Below are 23,250 nucleotides of genomic sequence, written 5' to 3' on the forward strand. Positions count from 1 at the left end.
AAGATATTATTTAACGCGGAGGACGTCGCGCCTCCTTCATGAAGTAATGACAGAAAAACGAAAATAACTGGATGGATTTCAAGACATTTATTCACATGTTTTTAGACAAAACCTTGCGCTGTCCTAGTATAGCTATTTTCTTCAATAAAGCATCTGATCCCAAATCCCAGATAAAAGAGCATGCAATGGGGAACAATCTGTATACTCTGTCACTAGTAATTCAACGATTAAATATGCTTAAAGGGGAGATATTTATGTTCTAAAGTGCAATAACAACACAATGCAGGCTGCAAACACTGCTATACAATAACATGGTTGTCTTAGGTCCCAAATAAGCGAGTGTTATAACATGCGTCTTCGGTCTACAAAAATAATATTAAATGTAAACAATGTGTTGCCGCTATTGAGTGAGAAAAAGCCGAGATGTTCCCTGCGATGCTGTAGAAGTACATTCCTCCCCAACCCTCTCAGAAGTGCCCCGACTAGACAGAAGGACCCGTAGCTGCAGACATGAAGAGGACAGTATTTTCAGCACATATAAAACACGAGCTCTGCGGGTTTATTTACTAATGAGTTCCTGTCTCTTTTGATGATTCGGTGTTTACAATGCGTTTTGCCCTGCGTGGGTGGGATGCTTCACTTCGTGGTCCGGTCCCTCGGCCTTCGTCTGTACTCGCAGTAAAGTGCCTTCAGCCAAATCCTCGTCTCCTCATTCCAGCAGTGATTTCAAGAAACGGGTGAAGAGATTGTAATCGCGTCATGTGGTTGACCTTCCTCGGAAAAAAATGAAGTAACGTGTGACTGGAAAAAGATAAATGATGCATGTTAGTGATACAAATATATTCCTTTTTTTTGTCGTTGTCACACGAGATCAGCAAGGGTTTAAAACTCCGATCACCTGAGCGGATCATGAGTGCTCCTCGGCGCTGCCGCTGAAGGAGCGGCTCCGGATGTGGTTCCTCAGCTGCTCGATGAGCTCCGGGTTCTGCTGCTGGATCTGCTGGGCGAACTGTTGACCCCTGACCGAGTGGAGAGATAAGTGTGTTCACCCGCTGGAAGGCCGTCCGCAGGGCAACGGCTCCCAAAACCACTCAAACACGTTGAAGGCCAACCGAGCGAAGACGAGCTACAAACTGCCTTTAAGCCACAGTACCTTTTGATATTTCACATTATATTACACACCTGGTTAATCTACATTTTCCAAATTAGCTCCCCTTATGGTTTGTGGATTTTTGTTAAAAAATGTTGTTTCGGTCAAAATATGTTATGTTGAAATATGTCATGGAAGAAGAAGTACAGAAAGAAGAAAAAAAATGTCGAAATATATTAGGTCAAAAAGTCTAAATATGTTAAAAGAAAATGTCATGAAAGAAAAAGAAAAGAAATCATAGGTCGCAAAAAATGTTTTAAAAAGAAATCTATACATGGAGGTCGAAAAATCTCAGATAAAAATATTTGGAATAAATGTAAAAATAAATTGGGTCGAAAAATGTTTTCAAAATAAAACTTAGGTCGAAAAATGTCATGAAAAATAAAGTAAAGCAATAGAAGGTCAAACATGTTGTGAAAAAAATATGAAGATCGAAAAATGTCATGACAATTGAAAAATAAATATTAGGTAAAAAATGGTTTGAAAGAAAAAGTCAAAAGATATTTGGTCAAAAAATAGTTAAAAAAAAAAAAAAAAGTCAAATGTATAACTCATATGAAACTGTCTGTCATCAAGCAGTCACCTAAAAATCAAGCATACTTACGCTTCAATTAAGCTGGAAATGTCCGACAGTCCGCCCACTCCGGCTGCAGGACCCCCGACTGCGTTGGACATCATTCCTGACATACTGAGCGGCACGAGGACAGAGAGTCAGACAACGTCTACAAACCCTTCGCTCTCAATGCCGCCAACTCATTTCAACACTCACAGCTGTTGAACTTGCTGGTTCTGCATCACGCTCGCGGCCTGTGAACACAAATCCAAGCTGTACATCCGAGGACAACTGTCTCCTAGTTTAGAATCATCTCGCGTCCCCGCGGGCTTAGATTGGCTGCATCCTGACGCGCGCTTACCATGCTGATGAAGGCGGGGTTGTTGATCAAACTGGCCATGTCGAACCCCAACCCAGCCGCTATCTGAGGAACAACATTCAAGGCCACCGTGTAAAAACACACCCGTGCGTCACGCAATGAGGAGAGCCCACTGTGTTTGGACTCACCGGGCTGGTGGCTTCTTTCTGCTTCTGCTCCGCAATCTTCAAGTTGGATTTGTAGGTGTCGTTTTCGGGGTCCAGCACCAGGGCTTTCTTGAAGTAGGCGATCGCGTCCGGGTACTTGTTCGTGGCCGTCAACGCCAAACTGGAGCCCCGAGTGGGGAAAAAAGGACACACGTGGAGTTTTTTTTTGTTTTTTTTTTGGTGCAGATCTCCTGTTGAAAAGCCGCCACAGGACTCACCCCATCCGGCCGTACGCTTTGCTGTAGGTGGGGTCGATCCCGATGGCTCTTTCGCAGTCACCAGTGGCCTCGGTGTAATTCCCCAGTTTGCTGTGAGCCGCAGCCCTGCGGAGTGTTACACGCCGAGCTTCATCGCTGCCCAGCGGTAAACAATGCCGCCGCCGCGCTAAATCAATAACAAATACCTGTTGCAGTAGTACACGGCGTTCCTCAGGTCCATGTCGATGGCCTTCGTGTAGCACTCCACTGCACATCTGTAGTTCTCCTCCTTCATGTGATTGTTGCCTGAAAATATAGAAGTGTGGAAGTAGGATTGTGTTATTCTAAAAAGTGGCTTTGATTACGTCCATTTAGCTTTAAAACTTGATTAACTACAAAACGTTCAAAACAGCAAAAGGCAGAAGCTGCTGGGACCAGGAGGTACAATCACATCATCCGTTTTAGCCTCTTTACATTGGCTCCTTCTTTGGCTTCTTGTGTATTTCTTATCCCTTCTCGCCGGGGATGTGAACTGTTTTGGAATTTAAATGAAAAAGCTTTAAATTACCTTCATTCTTAAGTTGCTCTGCTCGTTCAATGACTTCTGGAGACGGGGAGGTCTCCGGTTTGCTGATGTTGTCATTCTACCCAAATGCAAAACACAACAACTATTACTGGGACGGGAAATTATTAGTGGCTGTGATGTAAACAGAAGGTTGTTATGATGGACGCAAATGTTTAACTCATTTCATTAAACACGCAGTCATCTATAAGTGCACGATGATGCAGCTCACCCACCTTCAGCAGGGAATTGAGGAATATGTCCGCCAGAGGCTGTGGCACAGCGAGATGGGAGTCGCTGGAGCTGATCTTAAAGGTCGTCTCCAAACACTGAATGGCGACTGCAGGGAGAGAGGACGATGCTGCTGATGTAAATCACATTCGAGAGATTTTAGGTAGGCAGATAAACAGTCGTTGAGTCAACCGTGTTATTACGGTGAGTCAGAGCTTTGGCTGCACGTCCGGGAGGGAGAAATTCTCCTGTTCATGAGCGAGGAAACAAGCCACATTGTACCTCAATTCATCTTAAATTGTGATTCTTTTTGATGACAAAACCTGCTCCTGTTGGTTCTCTCCTCGTCAGGGTACCAAGATCTGTTGCACGCAGACTTGGGACGTGGGACAGGTGTCCTGCCTTTGGACGGTGCGAGTGCACGGTGAGTTGACCTACCGTCCAGGCTCTCCTGCTCGTCGGAATTCAAAGCGCCGCAGTGGGTTTGATCTCGTAGGAACTGCACGATGGAGAACGCCAGACGCTTCTCCACTGCCATGTTTTCCTAAAATCTGCTGCACGCGCGGGACGGGACAAAAAGGACTGTATCATTCATATAGGGTCAAACTTTGTGTGAGGATGCATAACTAATGCATGCAAACAACAGTTCTGTGAGTGGCCACTATATCAAAAGAGCTTCACTATCAGTCCTTGGTCGTTAGTTGGTCATCTGTTGATACGTTTGTGTTTAAGTCGCCACATCCAAACCCATTCATTTACAGAGTGATGCATGTTCTAAGAAAAGTGTGGATGTTTTCTTTATCAACATGGTGGTCAGATGCAAAGATCTTTCGAAGTGCCTCTAATACATCATGAAGAAGGTGGATAATATGTTGTGTGACTGATTGATATAATGATTACTGTGACTATCCAGTGTTAGCATTCTTATTATTTTTGATGGCTCATTAAATGTTGGCCCACAAATGATTTGGGGTACTCTCATTAATTGCATTAGTGAAGGTCTTTGCATATGCGTCATGGACCCTGCAGTCTGAGCTTCTTGTTGTATCGGCTCCTATTAGCCCAAAGTGATATCAACAGCACCACATTATCACTTTATCACATCCATCCAACACTACTGCAACGCTGCCGATCAGCATCCGGTTCTTGTTGTCAAGACAACTGGGGAGGAGGATGCGATTCGTGTTTGATCTAAAAAGGAAAAGAAGCTTTGTCTTTGTTTGTTTGTCTTCTGTCTTTTCTCTCCTTCGTAGCAGAAAGGGGGGTTGAGGCCCAACGCTCAGTGGTGGGGACCGATACGGGGAACGTTATTTACAGATACAAACGTACAGGGAGATGCCTTTTGGGGGGGTGGGGGGGGTAATTAGGGACCTGCTGGCACAGCCGCTGCTCCCTGCGTGTTGCGTGTTTGGCACGCGCCAACGAGCCATGATGTAACGTTACATGTGTTGATAGATTTGAGAGGCGTTGCACACGCAGACACGTCGCATGTTAAAGGAGAGGAGGCTCGCTGGCTAAACGCCCCCCGTGTGGAGGAGAAAGACCCCCCCAACCCCGACATTCAAACAGCAGCACGCAGGTTTAGGAACAACAGTTCGTCCTACCTGAGCTCTTCTCCAGCTGTCCGCTGCTGCTGCTGCTGCTGCGGCGTCATGAGGACTCGACGATGATGATGATGTCGGGATGTGACGCTCGTCTGCGCATGCGCGGCGAACGCGGAAGTAAGACGCGTTTTCCCCGGCGGAGGGAGAAGGGAGCGCGCTGCCCGTTGTCGCTGCCTTGATGTATATTTATGGTCGCTGCCCTTTTCTGGCTGAGCTGCAGTGAGAGGAACACGAAGGGCTTCTTCTTCTTCTCCTTTTGTTATTTTTTGTTTGCACGGAAAGAGCCGACATGTCTGCCCTGCGAGTTGTGGTCTGCCGCGCGCTCTGCAGGTAACTTACGCTCCAGCAAAAGTGCATTTCTAACATGCAACATGTCACGTGACCCTATCTGCATTCCTTGCGCCCCCCCGTTTGTTTAATTGACCACCTCATATTCATAATAACGTTATAAAGAAATGCACCCCCCCCCCCCTGCCCCCTGCCCCCTTCAAGCACTTAAACTCTCTGAAATGCTGCCTAGCAAAGTGCTCCTCGTTTCCATGTCCCTGTTTTAAAATGTTTTCCATGCCATGAAACCATACACTAAGTGGGGGAAAAGGACACCACTCAGCAGAATACGTTCTACGTGCCCTTGAAGAACGCACCGGCTTAGCTGCTGCCACCTGCTGAGGTCACTCCGGGGTGCTGAGCTGTTTTTAAACGGGGGGGAGCTCTTGTGATTCTCCACAGCGTCTCCAAACCTCTGCTGAGAATGACCATCCAGAAGGCGTGCGTGATGTCTGCCAGAGGCTGCTCCCGGCCCGGCCACCAGGTAAGCCCGCTGAGGTGGGACCTGACCCCGGATGACATCCGGACGGCCGCGGCCGGCCTGATGGACAGAGTGAAGGCGGCCTACGATGACGTGGGATCTCTGGACATAGAGGACGTTTCTGTCGAAAACACCCTGAGAGCCGTGGCGCATGCCAAGCTGGATTTTGCATGTAAGTGTCACAGAGGTGTGGTCCTTTTCTGCACTTTTGTTGTTGTCCGCATGGGAGGAACGGATGTGTGCGCAGCCAAAGACTGTCAGAGAGTTTAACTGTAGTTATATTTTAAATCATTTGAGGGAAAATCTCTCCCAGTGTTGTTGGCAAATGTAGTCGATTGAAGATAAAAGTGACTTTTACTGCATTTAACAGTCACACAAGAGGTGGCACATTTTCCCTTTTTGATTACAGCACAAAATGTTTATTCTTCCCCAGGTGGAGGTACAGATGGTGATTTCCACTTCTATCTATATATATATATATATCATTTTACATGCATCAGGCTATGTGTCTTTATACGTTTCCCAATGTTCCTCAGTTTATAGTAACATCCAAGGGGGCTTTTGTCTTCTCTTTCTGTTCCGGTAGCATCACTCCATGTTCTTGATTTCCCTCAGTACGTTTGTCCCTCCAAAGAGGTTCGGACAGCGAGCACCGAGGCCGACAAGAAGCTGTCTCAGTTTGACGTGGAGATCAGTATGAGGGAAGATGTGTTCAAGCGAATCACCGCCTTGCAGGTACGTCTCTGAATATAAACCGTTTAAACCAATCCGTTAAAAGTAATGTACAATCTAAAAGATGCTCACAGTGTGGATTTAAAACACGGATCCCAGTTGCTGTTCCAATGATGGATTATTTTCACATTTATTCTCAGCCAGACAGCAGCTGAATAGTTCAGGCTGCTTCTTATTTAGCCGAAGAAAGACATTTGTGATCTTTTCCAAGGTGCCAAATATGATATCGCTGGCTGGCCGACGTGCAGCGTGATTACCATGGAATTTAAATGAAGGTGTGGTTGTCTGTGTGATTATTTTAAACAGAAAAAGCTCCAGGAAAACCTCTCACCTGAAGAAAAGCGATTCTTAGAAAGACTTGTTACATCGGGCAAGCGGAAAGGACTGCACCTATCTAAAGATATTCAAGAGGTAATGCAATATGTCATCTGGTTATGAAAGCTGCTTTTACTCTTCACCATATTTATTGCTCGTATATTACATTAAATACCGTGTTTTTTTACATTACATTACATTTACATTTTTTTACATTAAATCACATTTACAGGTCAATTGTAATCACATTTACGAGCAATTAGGGGTTCGGTGTCTTGCTCAGGGACACTTCGACATGGGACACGTTAACAATTTCCGAGGTCACAGCAAAGGCCGGTCTTTTATTTTGAAGTCTGATTTTTGGGTGCTCTTGTGTTTTTGCATTTCAGCAACTCGGTCATTTAATCGTGCTTTTTTTTTTTTTTCCCCCTCTTCCAAGCAAATAAAAAGAACCTCCATGCTGATAAGTGAACTCTCCATTGAGTTTAACAAGAACCTGAACGAGGACAACACGTTCCTCGTTTTTTCCGAGAACGAATTAGGTAAGCCGGCGATGCCCGAACCTTAGAGTCTGGTTTCGTACAAACGTCACGGCTCCCCCGCCGACCTCGTCGCCGTCTTGTGTTCAGGCGGGCTGGCGGACGGCTATCTCAACGGCCTGGACCGGACGGCAGATGGGCGCTACAAAGTGACATTCGAATATCCCCACTACTACCCGCTGATGAAGAGGTGTCACCACCCGGAGACCAGGAGGAAGATGGAGACCGCTTTCCACAGCAGGTGTAAGGAGGTAACCGGAGTCCGACGCCGCCCCGAACGCAGCGGGACCCGTCTGTTTTTAACTCCCGCGGCGATCACGTCTCTACGTGGTAATCGGGGCCGATGTGCATTGACAGCTGGATTGAATGACTGCTAGATGAGCAAACCGCTCGCCCACTGCGGTTGGCACGTTAAAAGCATTCGACGGGTGATACAGGAGGTGGCTTTTAGAAAGTGATCAGTACAGACTTTGTTTTTGTTCATTTTTGTGGAGTGGGTCACGTTTAAATATTACGCGGAGGAACGGAAATATAAGATAAATATGGTGAATGATTGAAAAAGGCCAATTGACTGACTTATCAAAAGAACATAAGTTTGTGTAGTTTCACTGTAAACCAAAAACACCGATGTAGACTCTAATCAGCTGATCTGTTTATCTTATTATTTATATATATATATATAGATATATATATCTATATATATATATCTATAATACAATTTATTTTTCAGGTTAACACGCCAATCCTTGAAGAGGTAATACAACTGAAGGCGAAGGCCGCAGACCTACTTGGTTACAGTTGCCATGCGGACTATGTGCTGGAGATCAACATGGCCAAGAACGCGAGCAGAGTCTCTGACTTTTTAGGTACGACACCTTTTGACATGTCACCACTTGGGCACACGCACACGCACGCACGCGCACACACAACACATGTGTAATCTAAGATGGAGAATAAATAACTGTGAGAGAGAGAGAAACACTACACCCCACACACACTTCCGATGAATGTTGTACTACGTTCCTGTTCATGTGTGGTGTAACATAACGGAATAAACAGTAGCCAGGCTCATGATCAAGGTCGTATATCTCTCAGTAAGTAGGGAAAGCTCTCGGTGTGCTGCCACTGAGCGACAAATGGGTTTAGAAGGGACGTAGTTGATGATTAAATATTCCCTTTGGTTGTATGTCAGAAGGGACTTTGAAGACTTTTCTCCGCCCACTTTACAGACACGTTCCATGAGACGCTGAAGCCCGTTGGAATCAAGGAGAGGAAGTACATCCTGGCCCTGAAGAAGCGGGAGTGCTCGATGAAGGGCTACCCGTTCGATGGGCAGATCCACGCCTGGGACCTGCCCTACTACATGAATCAAGTGGAGCAGTGCAAGTTCGCCGTGAACAAGGACAAACTGATCGAGTATTTCCCGCTGGACGTGGTGACGGAGGGACTGTTGGGAATCTACCAGGAGCTGCTGGGTCTCACGTACGCCGAGGTGGAACATGCCCACGTGTGGCATGAAGACGTGAAGCTTTACTCGGCCCGGGACACGGAGACGGGCGAGGAGATCGGCCAGTTCTACCTGGACTTGCATCCAAGGTAGAGAGAATGCAACTAACGGTTGTTTTCCTTTTATATTTGGTCCTGTCACGGGATTATTACGAATATCACAAAGGCCACAGTAATGTTCAGTTTGGATTGTTCACTGTCAATGAAGTGGAGATGCTACAGCTGACTACATGTTTAGTTATGCAAACTATGCATTACCTCATGCATCTCCACATTGGATACAGCTGGGTTTTAGGAAATATAGGTATTGTAAAATGACACACGTTTTTTGCAAAACACTACTGAGAACCCGGAATGAAATGTCACTAAATGTAATGTTTTACTACACAAATGAGTCCAAGATGTACAGAAGCACATGAACATGGTGCTGACAAAACCGGAATATTTATTTTCGATGTTTTCTTTCCACCAGTCTTAGAGAAGAAGATGAAAAATGTACTTTGGCTGCTTTTGAATTGATTCATTAGTAAGTAAAGAGCTCATCTTCCGCCAGGGAAGGGAAGTACGGCCACGCTGCCTGCTTCGGGCTGCGGCCCGGCTGCAGAGGGCCGGACGGAAAGCGCCGGCTGCCGGTGGCGGCTATGGTGGCTAACTTCACCAAGCCCAGGAAAGGTTGCCCCTCGCTCCTCCAGCACCACGAGGTGGAGACCTTCTTTCACGAGTTTGGCCACGTTATGCACGAGCTCTGCTCCAAGGTAGGGCGCCGCGGCTGCACCCTCGGCCGGATCTTCATGCATGTGCGGTTAGAACGATAGAGCATGAACTTCTTCCCTTTTTTGTTTTTTTGGTCCGCCTCAGACCACTTTCTCCGAATTCAGCGGAACCCTGGTGGAGACCGACTTCGTGGAGGTGCCCTCTCAGATGCTCGAGAACTGGGTTTGGGAGAAGGAGCCTCTGAGGAGAATGTCTCGCCACTACAAGGACGGCAGCCCGATCCCGGACGCTCTGCTCGACAAACTGATCGCGTCCAGAGTCGCCAACACTGGTCAGACGCATAAAGATAAAAGATCTAAATGCAGACTATATGCACGATTCAAGTGTCCCGCTGACTAGTTGGTCCTCTTCAGGACTGATGAACCTGCGTCAGGTTGTCCTCGGCAAAGTGGACCAGTCGCTGCACGCCGGTCGGTGCGCGGACACGGCCGCGGTGTTTGCAGAGCACCACCAGGACATCCTGGGCGTTCCCGCTACACCAGGTCTGCAGGAGACGCGAGTAACTTTCAGCATTCAATTAGAGAATTGTAGATTTTTTTTTCTTACAACTAGTCAATAGCTGTTGTCCGAGACCATTTCGACGTGATGACAAAGATTTGTTTTTCTGCAGGTACCAACATGACGGCCAGTTTCAGTCACTTGGTCGGAGGATACGATGCTCAGTACTACAGCTACCTGTGGAGCGAAGTCCACTCCATGGACATGTTTTTCAGTCGTTTCAAAAAGGAAGGCATTATGAATCCAAAGGTTGGTGTGATTATTATTATGTCTAATAAGACATGCAATTATACCCCAATAATTTGGAAGCATACATCTCTTTTGTTTTAATGGCAAATGTGTTCTGCAGGTGGGGAGGGAGTACAGGAGGGTGATTCTGGAGGCCGGGGGCTCTGTGGACGGCCTGGACATGCTGAAAACCTTCCTCGGACGCGGCCCACGTCAGGAGCCCTTCTTCCAGTGCAAAGGACTGATTAAGTCGGGGGAAATAAAGGAGCTGTAATTTTAGATGTTCCTTAAGAGTCTAAAGTCAAAGCAATTTAGTGGTTTAATTGACTGGATGCACGTCCAGAAAAGTAGAAAACTATCAGTACTTGTTTTAAAATTTGTTTAATTGACGATTTTTACCTGGTGGCATTTGTTCAATTGTACAGTAGCTCACGAAGGGTCATCGAGATAATGCTTTATTTGTTTTATTCAGAGCAGTCATTTAATTGATAATGGTTGGAGACCCACAGGTGGTTCTTATAACATTAAAACTAACCTATTTGTTTTATTCAAGTGTCCCAGTAAGACAGCACGCACAATGACTGCACTGTTTACACCTTTCCTGCGGTGTGAAAGGACACGCAATCGCAATTGAGACAAAACATTCTTTTGCACAGCTAAAGATTTGAACATAAGCACAAAGCGTTATATGGCTGGACGAAGCCTTAATGAGAACAACTGTGATACATCTCCTTTAAAAATAATAAAGCCATTATGAGGGAAAATCTACAAAAATAAGTTGTATAAAACATGTCAGTCACCATGTTTTGGAAGAGAGTTTGACACCAACTTGATTTGAAAAGCTGCCATGCGAGGAACGAGGTCACGCTCTGAGCACCAGGGGGCGCCACGTGATAGCAGATGTTGCCACGCGAGTTTTAAAATAAGACATATATACATGTTATTGTCGGCGTAACGCCTTAAACGCTGTAAATCGATTATCACGCGAATAAAAAAAAGCCTGTGGCACATGCGGCCGCCGCCGACGCCCTAAACTGTTAATGCCTTTACGGACACAAGCCGACTGATTTAACGGCCTTATGGACTTATTCAAAACCGATCCATAATCTAATCAGAGCGAGATAAAACACCTCGTCGAAAGGAAACGGACCCCCTGCGAGGTGTTCCGGAGGAGGGAGGAGGGGGAGACGCATTGAAGGCATCGCCCGCGCGGCTCCGTGCAGCAGGAGGGCAGTGAGGGCTCGACTCGCCCCGGTTCAGCCTCCCCTCCGCTCCTCGCTCCTACGTGCGCAGAGGTCGCAGCGAAGGAAACCCGCTCCGTGTTGCTCTCGGACGGCCTCGGTGTCGCGTCGGAAGACTCCCGCCAGCTGCTCGGTTGAAAGAAAAGGAAGGAAGGAAGGAAGGAAGGAGAAGAAGAAGAAACTGAGGGAATTATGAGTGGGAACATCTGGGTGCTGCACACTTTATCCGAGGAGGGCTCGTTCGCGTTTTCTGCCCTTTTTCGCGTTTCCTCGCCGAGTGTCGTGGACATTTTGGATTTTTAGTTAAGTGTTTTTTTTATGCTTCTGTCATTAAGTCCGATTTAAGGGCTTTTTATTTTATTTTTTTACTGGAAGGTAGATACTTTTCTTTATCGTGAAAAACAATTCGGGGGACGACACCGTCGAAGAACTGGAGGACGGTTGGTGCTGTGATGGGCCAGCTCCGACTTTCTCTCTGAGCGGGGCAGCATTAGCTCCATGCTAACGGCTAGCTCCGACTTTCTCTCTGAGCGGGGCAGCATTAGCTCCATGCTAACGGCTAGCTCCGACTTTCTCTCCGAGCGGGGCAGCATTAGCTCCATGCTAACGGCTAGCTCCGACTTTCTCTCCGAGCGGGGCAGCATTAGCTCCATGCTAGCGGCTAGCAACCCCGCACCGAACCACCGTTAACCCTCGAGCGGAGCTGTGACGCCAACGCCCGCTCTCTCGACACATTATTTTTGTGTGTTTTTTTTGGGGGGGAGAGGGAGGTGGGGGCAATACCGTCCCATCACCCGGACCCCCGCTGGATGAGACCTCGACTCGACAGTAATTCAGGTGAGTCTCTTTGTTTGCGTAACAAGTTTCGGGCTCCTGTTCGTGCTCGCTACCCCCCCCCCCCTCTTAAACAACCAGCCATTCGGGATGCTAACGTCGCTGCTAGCTGCCTAGCATCCAGGTCGCGTTTCTCGCGCCGTCCCCGACTCTTGAGTTCTCATTCATTCCAGTCAATTGTGTCGGAAATATTAAGGTCAAAATAAATGTTGTCACCCCCCCTGTGCGTGTGTGACAACCGCCGTGTCCGCACGCGTGATGTAACACGCGTGTTTTGACGAGAGGTTTAAGCAGCTCTCTGTATTTATTTTGTCTTCGGTCAACAGCTGTAACGTTACACGTCTGCCTCCTTTTAAAAAAAAAAAAAAATGTTTGCCCGACTGCCTCCTGGTTTATTCTGAGCCTCGAACAGATTAGTTCAAATTAAAACCACGGGGCGAATAATCGGGGAATATTCTTCTGCCATTCCCGAACATTGGTGTCGGTGTAACAGCTGCACTGCAGCAGCTCCATACGTCGGCTGTTTGTTTTGTTTCTCACCACCACTTCACTAATCAGATTACGGCCCCTGCTATTTAACTCCGATGTAATTTAATCCTGTTAAGATGTGTGATGGATGCGGAGTTAATCTCCACGTCCGATTCCCTAGATTTGGGGTCTTATATTTAAAGGGCAAAAAAATGCATTTCACCCGGTTTGTGCCTGTATGGGAATGCTGCCGAATAAAGCAGCTTGTACACAGATCTATTTTATCTTTTTATTTTTTACAGCATCTCCGCTAAATTCTGTGGCAGGGTGCAACGTGTGTGTTTCCACAGAATATATAACGCTAAGGTAGGAATCCAGCAGGTATCTGGTGCATTAGCCAGGTAGCTGTCAGAGATCCGGAGAATGACTCCCCTGCATTAAAACAACACGCCTTGGCACCGAGGCCCGTCATTGCCATCGAGCAAAGCAGATATAGTATCTGATAAGCCTTTTGAAAGGCCATCACTGCGGTTGTAAAATGTCAACAAAGACCAGCCCTTATCCGCCGGACCGTGTCGTGGTGGCCAGCCGTGTTCTGATGGCTATCTTCTAGGCCTCTGGAGTGGTTTCTCGGCGTTCCTTTCCACATTGCACTTCTTTGGATCATTCCTCTAATTTTACACAAGACTGATCTTCAACATGAATCAAGGAAGCAAGCCGCCCCCCCTCAGTGGAATGTTTCCATTGAGTTGCTGGCGAACATTTCATTTGTCGAGTTCCCCGTATGATCATTTACTACGAACTTTATCTGGAGTGAAAGATAAGGCCCTCTGCTGCACTGCTCTTATTCTCACACTCCTTCCAAAATAGTCTTGTTACGGAGGCACTTGCCAAAAGTTTGTGGTGCCACTCTGAGACGGAACGACGGCGAGGACTTGCCAATGTCCTATCTTTTATTACGCAACGGAAAAATGTTAGCCTGGCTCCGTAATGGTTAAACCATTGAGCCAGCACAGGGGAGGCTGTTTCACTTCATAATATAGAATTCCTGTTTTCCTTAAAACCGTATTTAAATTTTGCACCCCGGTGTTGGTTGCTGAACACGGTGTGCGTAGTGCGTTTTGTGTGAAATCCCTCTTGCGTGACCATATAAGTGCACATTTCCCCAGAGTTCAGCGGGTCTCTCCTCGAGTTGCCAGTTGCGAAAAAGAAAAGAGAAACATTCTCGCTGCAATGTGTCAACAACGAAGCTGTCGACATAGAATGAAGAGCACGTGGTTTTTGACGACGGTCATGTGACGTTTGTTGGGGTTGATGACGTGCAGATACTGAGTTTATCCACGGAGGAATTGATCAGTGTTTCTTTGCTCTTTATTAAAAGATAAGAAGTTTGGCAGGTAGGGTGTGTGTGTGTGAGCGTGTGTGTGTGTGAGCGTGTGTGTGTGTGAGCGTGTGAGCGTGTGAGCGTGTGTGCGTGTGTGTGTGTGTGTGTGTGAGCGTGTGTGTGTGTGAGCGTGTGAGCGTGTGTGCGTGTGTGTGTGTGTGTGTGAGCAGCGCATGTTCTCGCCCTCCTCAGCAGGTGCACGCAGAGCGAGCTGTTTGCAGGTTTTTATTTCCTTTTAATGAGTCTGCTTCAGAGAATGTTTTATCCCCACAGAGCTGAAATAATTGGTCCATAAAGTCGGCAACTTGAACGTCAGAGCTACTTTTTCAAACCGAATACGCCGCGGCGCTGTTGTTGTCATGTGGGGCTTTGGACTGTTGACTGGCCAGAACAAGTGGTTTGAGAACCTTTGACCGCCAAGCTGTTATGGGCATTTTCACTCCCCTGTGGTGACTCACTGCCCAAATGATTCATGAAGATAATCCACAGATTAGTCGGTGAATGAGTGTTTGTTTGTTGCACATCCGAAATCTGTTTTTATTGTTTCTAATTAGGATAATAAAGGCCCCTTGGGAGCTCTTCCTTTGCCATAGAGTTTAAATATGTGGTCTAACGGTTAATTTATCTTCTCCGGTCTGATTGTCCTTGCACGTTCTTGGCTCTTTCGCCACGGTGAGTCTAATAACGGCGCCGGATATTATATTCCATGAGCACTGAAAGCTACTGGCCTCTGTTATTTGAAGAAATACCAACTGGTCGTCCTTTCTTGGGAAACAAAACCGTATTTTTCCACGTTGTTCCCATGCTGAGGTGTCTGTGAGCCTGTGAGTGATCATGTGGGATCTATAGTAGACGTGGTGGTCCATACAAATGTTATCCCCTCATTGCTAAAGATAGCGCCTTGTGGCTAGCGTGGTCTAAGCAACCGGCTGTTTGTCTTTTCATTTTTTTCCCACTTATTCCAATATTTTAACTTTTCATCAGCTAGCCACTGGAAGACTGAGGCTCTCAACTCTTCCAGCTCGGCTACAAAAGCGAGCGAGAGAGCGGCTTTAACATGGCGTTGACATTTTAATCCGACTTCTGTTGCAGGCTGGCGCTCTGCACACAGTCTACGTGCTTGATCTGACCCACGTCTTTGTTTAGTCTGTTAGGTGAGATGCTGTCTTTGTGCATGCGACCCAACCGGTTTGGGTAGGAGTCGGTCCGTGTGGCGTTTTTGAGTCATTTTTAGTCACGCGTCGGATCAAGGTCGCAGGTCAGCCACCGGAGGTCAAACGGCGGTCGCGACCATGTGGCTCGGCGGAAGAACCGAAACAGAATCTGTTTGGGAAGACGTTCGCCTCCTTCAAACCTTGTAAGATTTGCCTCTGTGAGCAAAAGTCAAGCTAGTGGCGCGCTCTCCGTAACGACAGATCACCATGGTAACGAAAGCCGACTTGATCTGGAGCAGGCTATATTGAGACTCGGGAGGTCCCGGGATGATATTTATAATTCATAGCAACGTTGCGGTCCCGCTGAACTCACTCGGGCTGTTTGAAAATCCCTGACACCTTTTCTATAGCAAGTGTGGGTTTAAGGCGCCGGTTTGTTCTGTTTTCAAAGGAACATCAAGTGTTTGGTGCCATTTCACCTTTTTGTTTTTCTCCCAAGGATGCTCAAAATTCACTTTTGGGGTGTAATAGATTCATATTTGGTCGACTCTTGTGTTGTGGTGATTCTGGAAAGGTGTGAGCGTGTTTAACTAACAACTTTGTTTTTCATGATGCATCAGTCAAGCCCTTGTTTATGGATTTTTCTTGGTCTGTTGCCCACTTGCTGTTTAAAGCTTAAGGAATAGCAGGTACATTATCCACACAGCTGCTGATCAATATTGAATGAATAGCCCTTTAAGTGCTGTGAAGGCCTTTCGTACACTAGATGCTCTGAGTGTGTAGTCGTGGGGAAATGCACTTATGCATAGTGTTTGTTTTGTTGTGCTCTGTGCATCCGCTCTCTCCCTAATAATTCGCCTACTTCTGTGACCCAGTTTGGAGAACATCTGTCTCCGCCTCATCCAGTCTTGCTGTTTATCAGCAGATATGTTCATAAAGCCAAATCCGTCTGCTGCTTGATTAAGACTCCACGCAGTCGACTGCCAGGGCTCCGCTCTCCCTACGCAGCGCTCGGAAAAAAACCCAATGAATTACAATGATGGAAAAATCATAAAGACATGCGTGTAAAAAAACAAAACTGTATAATATCCAGGGTCATCTTCAGCACGGTAGGGAAACATGTCAAAAGGCATCTGGTCTCGACCACACAACCTGAAAATGAGCGATGAACAGGAGAGAAAGATGTCAGCCGGTTTTAAGGCTGTATTTTGGCCGCAACAATGACGTCCGCTTACCTGCTCCACACGAGGAACTAAAAGGCCCTGCAGTTCGGTTCATGATGCATTGAACCACATTTAAACGAGTCCTTCGGGGTCCAATTGCTGAGTCATGGCGTTTTTGGGTGAACTCACACCTGTGTTCATACGTGAGCTGCTTAGTGTCGGCTCAGGCTGGCGTCATAATTCAAATGATTTATAATCTGGCTCGGGTTCTCTGGCTAATTGCTGGGTTCTGGCCCCCTGAAGAATCTCCGTGTTTGGTTTTTGGCGCCTCGCTCGCTGACCTCACTGCTTTGTGATGTCATGTGACCAACAGCGGTTTGAGTGTTTGCTGTGTGCGTCTGCCCTGATCCCCGACACCCGTTTTATCTGACAGGAATAGTCTGTGTGCCTCTGCAGATTCGAAATGCTTTTTGTTGCATGCGCTAAAGTGTTTTTCCTGCCCCCACCCCCCCAGAAATAATTTAATGAGTTTTTATGTACTACGAAGTACAGACTGAGTTTCTCAGTCATTGTTCAATGTGAAATATATTGCAGGTGCTCTCTCCCATCGCATGAATACAAAATTCCAATTTTTTTAAATATTGATTTATTAGCACACAAGCCGGTGACGGGTTGCTTCCTTGGTGACACCGCACAGATAAACAAACCCCGTGTTGTTTCACACTATGACTGCAGAGTGAATAAAAGGTGCCCCTGACACCCCTCCTCCCCAATTTGAACGTTGCTGCTTCTCGTGCACTATTCCATGTGACTGGGGGGGGGGGGACTTTTGTTTGGCAAGAGTCAGTATTCCAAATAGATGAAATGAGGATAAAGGCGCCTGAGAGGAAGTGGAGCAGAAGCTGATGGCCGTCCGTGGCGTCCAATGTGTTAGCAGCTGATTGGAAGATCCTATGAATAAGTCAAAATCTCTTTCACTCTCAGTCTTTCTCCTCCCCTCTCATTGCCTGTTTTTAAAAAAAAATCCTCCCTCCCTCCGTCTCTCCTGCTCTATAGCTCTATTGTGCAGGGATGATCCTATCTTTCTAGCTCCGTTGGTCTCAGATCAACTGGCAAAGCAAATACTTTTCTACTCCGCGCTGTGCTCTGACCGCAGAAGGCACTTTACGTTGCAATGTCGGCCTCTGGGTCTGGTCTTTTTTTATTTGTTGTTGTTGTTGGATAAAGTGGACTAAAGATGCCACTAACCAATTGTACACCGTATGTTGCTCTGATGCTGCGGCCGCTCGGTGAAACCCGTATGAGAACGGCTGAGGGTTCTCCGTGGTGAACGCTCATCTACAGGGCGTCCTCAGGCAGTGCTAACTTCAGTATCACCTAAACTTGATCAACCCCCCTTCCTCCCGTTCAGAAGCTCTTTGTAGTTAAAGAAGCATTTGCTCACATCAAACACACTGAACATTAGCTTTTACATCAGAGACCCAGGGAGGGGACGAGGTTCTTTTGACCTAAATCTGAGTGCTAATTAACACGCATCGTGGAATATGGGGAAAGACGTCTTCCAGTGGCTTCATGTGATCATTAGTCTGTTGAGGCTTTGGCCGCCCTCCAACACCACTCACAAGCGATTAGTCCGATGATCAATGCATCAACGTATTAATAACGTAATCGCAATAAATGATGCAGCATTCTGCACCAACTGTCACATTCGTCTTCATCTTATTGTCCCACTTTACAGCTGGTGTACATTGGCGAAAAAAATTCAATGTGGACAGCGTTTCACAGTGCAGTTAATTAGTTAGATCACCACTTGTGTAAAAATGAAATACTTTTTTACTGTTCAGTCAAAGATATTCTGCTTTTGTATTGTTGGCGGTTGGCATGTTGTTCAGAGCTCTGTTTCTCGTCATTGAACCTGCCGTCAGGCGCTAGTAAAGATCGACTGCTGAGGTTGTGAAAGTTGTCAATTATTAAACTATACTGGCTAACTTTTATGCTTTTTTCTGTAGTTGAAGTGCGAGAGGAATGCCTCCCTTTCAAAGCGGTTAGTTGTTGGTACGGTCTGCTTCATGGCTGTTTTTGTGCTTTCTCATTAGATAAGCACAGCGTGGCTGTTGGATCGATCATCTGCCATCCACTGGGATCCAGGCGCTTGAGTCCTAAATGACAAGGTATGTGAGTCGCCCCCTTTCTTGTAATGGCCTCTTCATCAGCAATAAGGGGACCAACACTGAACATACGGAGTGATTTCATTTTCTTGGCTTTGGATTCAAGTGACTTTCTTCGTAAGCAAACGCCTTTTTTGTATCACTTCTGGTCTCACGAAAGCGACGTATCTGTCGAGGATTAGTGCAACGGCAAGAAGAAGCTACAAGAGTTCCCCTCCCTGTTCTCCCGCAGGCTACGAGACACTCGATACACTTGTCAAACTTGCTATTTCAGACCATCCCTCATTGACAAAGGAGTGCAACGCAGTTGAAACTCGATGGGGATTGCATCCAAAATGGCTTCCCGTTGAATATTCCGAAAAATATTGTTGCCATGTTCTTGAGGAGCCTCCGATTTTCACATTTTCTGTGGTGATAGTGACAGGAAGAGGTTTGAGGATTCCGCGTTGCGTGTTTGCTTCCACGTTTACTGTTTGTCGACTTGGTTTGTTCCATTTCCTTCCTCGCCGCTGTGTTTGCGTAACGCTCACACAGCTGGAGGCTTTGCATCACCTGCATTTGATACCTGGAGCCGAAACCAAGCCCAACACACCACTCTCTAATTTCCCCGTTTGGTCCATAATATGGATTTGTTTTTTCCTTTTTGGATAAGTGACCACCGAATCACACGGTCAGTGAAGTATTGACGATTACGAGGCTCCGGTACGCAAACAGGTCATCGGCGCTGAGATCAATACAGTTTAAGGGCTGATACTGTCGGCCATTCATGCACACATCGGCCGTGCTTAGCTGCTGGTGTGTAGTGGGGACGGGCAGCACCAGTTCTTTATAGATTAACACTCGGTTAGATATCAAAGCCGGAAGGTTGGTTTCCTAGAAAAACGACTGATAGCCACCGTATTATGATTATTATGATCCTACTCTTCCAATAATTTTTCCAGCCGTAGAACTATTTTGGTTAAATGTTTATGGAAGAAATAATGGGCAATTTGCAGAGTGTGAGAGACTCGTACAGAAGTGCTGAAAACCAGCTTCTTAAAGCCAAATAAAATGTGTGATATCTGTTCTTTGTACAGTTAAACACACGTCTGTTTCTTTAGTATCCGTGTTCAGTATACACATGCGTGTGTAAGCCGACATACTATGCTGCATTGCTTTGTGCCTCTCACAGTTTAGCCTTTTTAGAACCGTATTTACTGAGCAGACTGGGGAACGTTTTCCATGTCCATACTCTCCTGTAGGCAAACACAGAATGTGGGTTGTCTGCATGGATACACGTCTCTGACCTGAATGCGTCTGACCTGGTTATTGAGACTCTGCAAACAGCTTCTCGCTCACGTGGACCAACGCGCAAAGAGACACAAAGCCCTGGATCTCCTTCCCCCCGGGAAGCATCACCTCTTGAAACCACGGCTTTTTAAATGCAATGTTTAGACGTTCAAAGCCATGAGAGAAGATCTCGGTCCATTGGAGCCCCACGCAAAGCAAACGTTACAATTTTTACCTTCAGTGTGTGCTGAATAGATTTAAAAGGATTTCTTTTTATGTCTGGCTCGCTACTTTTCTTTCCACGGGTCTGATTCTTTTTCCATCCTCGGCCATCTGTGTGTTTTTAAGCTCAAACACAATCTGCCCTTTTTTTTTTTTTTTACAGAACCTGAAAAACGGACTGTACTTTTTTTTTTTTTTTTTCTTCTTTTTTCTTCCGAGTTGTTAATAAGGGCTCATGTCATTGTTCAGGTCTCCTCTTTGCAGGAATGAATCTCATGGGCTCATATTTAACTGGATCCCATATTTAATTAAGGTCTTACCGGCAGGGGGGGATTTTTGAGCGGCCCACTATTTATAACCTCCGTCTTCGCCCCGGTTACGTTTTAATGAGGAACAAACTGCTTTCCAAAGACGTCTGACCCGAATCTATTGATTTATGTTCTTTCTTCTTTAATCCTATGGACAAAAAAAAACTTCTGCTTCAAGCTCGGGGTTCATCGAAAACCACTCAATTTGTTTCCCACGCCTTTTTAGAGGAGAGCAGAAGCTCAGGAAAAGGTGGTTTTTCTTTTTTTTTTTTTGCAAACCGTTATGCAAAACCCTTCATGCAGGTCAGCAGCAGAGCTCTTCCTCTTGTTGCAGCTTTTAGCCTGTCACATTGGGTTTGCAAAATGCATGCGTCTGCCGTGTAGCACTCAGAGTCCAGTAAGACCTCGCAAACACTTCTTGCAAGCGGCCCAGCTCACTCAGCGTGGTTACATGGATTCGAATAACTGGCTTAGTCGGACTGAAATCGAATTATCGGTTTCATGTAAACACCTTTGTCCGACAGTGCGGTCCGACTACGACCCGACTAACACCTTGCTCTCCGTTTGCCATCTTTCTCGTAATGTTGAGGTTGTTGGTAGTGGTGAAGAGGTCAAGCGGAAATGGCTGTATCACAACTAGTTGTAATAAAAACAGCGCCACCTATCGTAATCGGATATGACGTGCTTTCGGCCAATGATTCGATTTATTCACTGCCATGTATATTGGGATAATAACGCCTCCCCCCGAAAGATTGCATAGTCCGACTAAGCAAAGATTCGAATTATACCATCATGTAAACTCACTGACTGTTGATATCCGCAATACCTAGTGAATAAGCGTTTCACATTGCACACCGGCCTTCCTCCACATTTGTTCTACAATAACACGCACACAATGATTTGTGACTTGGTTCTCTTCTTTTGTGAGACCTGCCTACATTTTTTCTTTTCTTTTTTTTAACAAGATCAACATTAGCAAAGTGAGGCTGTTGCGGTGAGCTCGTCTCACGGGGCCGCCTGTTGTTGTCTGCACAATCGTCGTCAGTCTTCGCGTTGCCAGGAAGTGGCTTTTTAGAGACGCAACAAGGTATTCCATAACAGTTCTGAAAACCTTAGCCAACGTTTGACCTGCGACATGGTGCGTGTGGAGCTGTGACGTGTGCACTGGTTCTGTTCAATATTGACAAATAGGCTTAAATACATTCATGTTGTTGCCAATAGATGTGAGAATTTCTGATATCAAGTATTATTATTATTATTATTATTAGCATCATCAATCTCCCACACTGACGTTATGCTGAAGCTTTTTCCTTCCTGCTCTAATTTGGCGTGTCTGGCTAGAGCGCGTGTAGGAATTGGTTACTTTACCTGCTGGCACGAAGGTCACAGGGTGAACGTGGTTGTTAATCACCTCGCTGCGTGGAACGGAGGACGTAACCTTCTGGCCGCGGACCGCTTCGTCCCTCTCCGGGGGGATCCGTGACTTCTCCGTGACCTGAGAGCGGTGAAGACCAGAACAAATGAAGTGGAAGGGGCAGCGCATACGTTTTGCCCCGAGGCCCGTCCGTGGGAAGAACGTGGGAATTATTTATCAGAGTAATTTATGATCGCACAGGTACCTGTATGGAATGTGAGTATTTCCAATCCTCGGCGCCGCGCGCCGGGCTGAGTGTGCGCAAAGTAAATGAAACCTGTTTCAACTAGAGTGGGTTTCAAACGACGCCAAATGAAAGGTGGAACATTTAAACGCTCCATTTCAATTTGGGGGTGTCATCGGTGTGCTGATTATCGTATGATCATTATTATTGTTGTTGTCAGCCTGTGCTGTGTGTGTGTGTGTGTGTGTGTGTGTGTGAGCTGCATAGTTAAACGGTGTGTTCGGGGTCAACTGAGTGTGTCTGTGAAACTGAAAGTGGATCCACTGAGCAGATACTTTCTTCCTCTGTGAATACTGGGAAGTCTTTGTTTTATTTGAAGCATTTCCTCCCGTTTAGCGATCTGTTTTCTCTCTCTCTCCATGATCTGCTGAGAGGTTTCAGTGTGCGCCGTCGTATCACAGCGCAGATATAAAGAAACTAGTACGTTTAAAGATATGAATTAAAGAATAAATAAAGAATATTCTGATATAAATGAGTGTGTGTGTGTGTGTGTGTGTGTGTGTGTAAATGTCCAAATGAATACAGATCTTTTGTCATGATGCGTTCAGTCCATCGACCGATGCTGTAAAAGGCCACTCTGTCTTTGTCTCAGATCCGATTACTTGCCCTCATTTCTCAACCAATTCAAAGAAAACAATCCTGGTTTTGTTTTCCAGCGTCATGCAAGACCACTGAGACCTGCGAGCTCCAGTGAGAACCAAAACCGCAGGGAGAGTGAAACTGGAACTTCAGGTTCCACTGAGATAACCCCCCACACCCGCTCTCCCCCTTTTCTGTTGCTGAGTTTTAATATTCACGGGTTGCTTCCTTTTAGTTTGGGGGGGGGGAAACTCCAGCTGGGAAACCAGTTTTACTTTCCATTCAAAACTAAACTGCGACTGAGCTGCGAGGACGTTCGCTTTGTGAGATCTTTCTTGTAGCTCTGCCACTTATCACTCCGCAGCAGCGCTCGCCGCTGTAGAGGCAGATTACGGAGACGTGTTAAAACCTTCGCCGTCTAAATATCACGTGGGTCACGCCCGTCTTCCTCTGTGACGTGTCCGAACCCTGAGAGGGCGGCGGCTCGGTCAGCGGTCCCGCCGCGGCCCCCCTCGGCCCAACGCGCCGCTGCATTATTGAGGAGCAGCTACCCCCCCCCCCCCCCCCCGTGGTGCCGGTT

At 46.5% G+C, this 23,250-nt stretch overlaps 3 protein-coding genes across 12 annotated transcripts in view; 2 read left to right on the forward strand and 1 right to left on the reverse strand.

Moving 5' to 3' along the window:
- Positions 1–72: 72 nt before the first annotated feature.
- sgtb (small glutamine rich tetratricopeptide repeat co-chaperone beta) lies at positions 73–5,007 on the reverse strand. 3 transcript variants are annotated; one of them, XM_040198102.2, is made up of 12 exons: positions 4,823–5,007; positions 3,657–3,772; positions 3,224–3,327; positions 2,994–3,069; positions 2,632–2,731; positions 2,447–2,551; positions 2,211–2,349; positions 2,065–2,127; positions 1,920–1,957; positions 1,755–1,838; positions 899–1,019; positions 73–801 (listed from the first exon to the last, which is right to left on the reverse strand). In XM_040198102.2, the coding sequence occupies exons 2-11, from the start codon at positions 3,754–3,756 to the stop codon at positions 908–910; spliced, it is 921 nt and encodes a 306-aa protein (XP_040054036.1). In that variant the 5' UTR covers positions 3,757–3,772; positions 4,823–5,007; the 3' UTR covers positions 73–801; positions 899–907. The 3 variants fall into 3 exon arrangements, with proteins under 3 accessions (XP_040054036.1, XP_077945048.1, XP_040054037.1); XM_078088922.1 differs by having other exon boundaries at positions 3,657–3,769; positions 4,823–4,926; XM_040198103.2 differs by lacking the exon at positions 4,823–5,007 and having other exon boundaries at positions 3,657–4,100.
- Positions 4,917–10,996, forward strand: nln (neurolysin (metallopeptidase M3 family)). 2 transcript variants are annotated; one of them, XM_078088920.1, is made up of 13 exons: positions 4,917–5,152; positions 5,552–5,802; positions 6,217–6,365; positions 6,669–6,773; positions 7,117–7,219; positions 7,307–7,467; positions 7,947–8,082; positions 8,446–8,812; positions 9,276–9,477; positions 9,581–9,767; positions 9,850–9,978; positions 10,107–10,243; positions 10,344–10,996. In XM_078088920.1, the coding sequence occupies exons 1-13, from the start codon at positions 5,112–5,114 to the stop codon at positions 10,494–10,496; spliced, it is 2,121 nt and encodes a 706-aa protein (XP_077945046.1). In that variant the 5' UTR covers positions 4,917–5,111; the 3' UTR covers positions 10,497–10,996. The 2 variants fall into 2 exon arrangements, with proteins under 2 accessions (XP_077945046.1, XP_077945047.1); XM_078088921.1 differs by having other exon boundaries at positions 5,011–5,152; positions 6,246–6,365.
- Positions 10,997–11,201: 205 nt separating this feature from the next.
- Positions 11,202–23,250, forward strand: part of erbin (erbb2 interacting protein) — a 33,539-nt gene continuing 21,490 nt past the window's right edge. For 5 of the 7 annotated variants that reach the window (XM_040196969.2, XM_040196974.2, XM_040196972.2 and 2 more), the window contains exons 1-2: positions 11,202–12,300; positions 18,563–18,637. The gene's annotated coding sequence lies outside the window, so the exon portion shown is untranslated. Of the gene's footprint in view, positions 12,301–13,067; positions 13,132–18,562; positions 18,638–23,250 lie in introns of all 7 variants that reach the window. The other 2 variants (XM_040196970.2, XM_040196971.2) reach the window with 2 other exon arrangements.

Source organism: Gasterosteus aculeatus, chromosome 14 (assembly GCF_964276395.1).
Source record: "Gasterosteus aculeatus chromosome 14, fGasAcu3.hap1.1, whole genome shotgun sequence".
Lineage (NCBI taxonomy): Eukaryota > Metazoa > Chordata > Actinopteri > Perciformes > Gasterosteidae > Gasterosteus > Gasterosteus aculeatus.

Excerpts from the sequence above, each read along its gene's own strand:
- sgtb (XM_040198102.2), bottom strand. The coding sequence starts at position 3,756 with ATGGCAGTGGAGAAGCGTCTGGCGTTCTCCATCGTGCAGTTCCTACGA. Across the intron at positions 3,328-3,656 it reads CGAGCAGGAGAGCCTGGACG|TCGCCATTCAGTGTTTGGAG; the intron begins GTAGGTCAACTC and ends CTCTCCCTGCAG. Across the intron at positions 2,350-2,446 it reads AAAGCGTACGGCCGGATGGG|TTTGGCGTTGACGGCCACGA; the intron begins GTGAGTCCTGTG and ends TCGGGGCTCCAG.
- nln (XM_078088920.1), top strand. The coding sequence starts at position 5,112 with ATGTCTGCCCTGCGAGTTGTGGTCTGCCGCGCGCTCTGCAG. Across the intron at positions 5,803-6,216 it reads TGCCAAGCTGGATTTTGCAT|CATCACTCCATGTTCTTGAT; the intron begins GTAAGTGTCACA and ends CTGTTCCGGTAG. Across the intron at positions 6,366-6,668 it reads AGCGAATCACCGCCTTGCAG|AAAAAGCTCCAGGAAAACCT; the intron begins GTACGTCTCTGA and ends TATTTTAAACAG.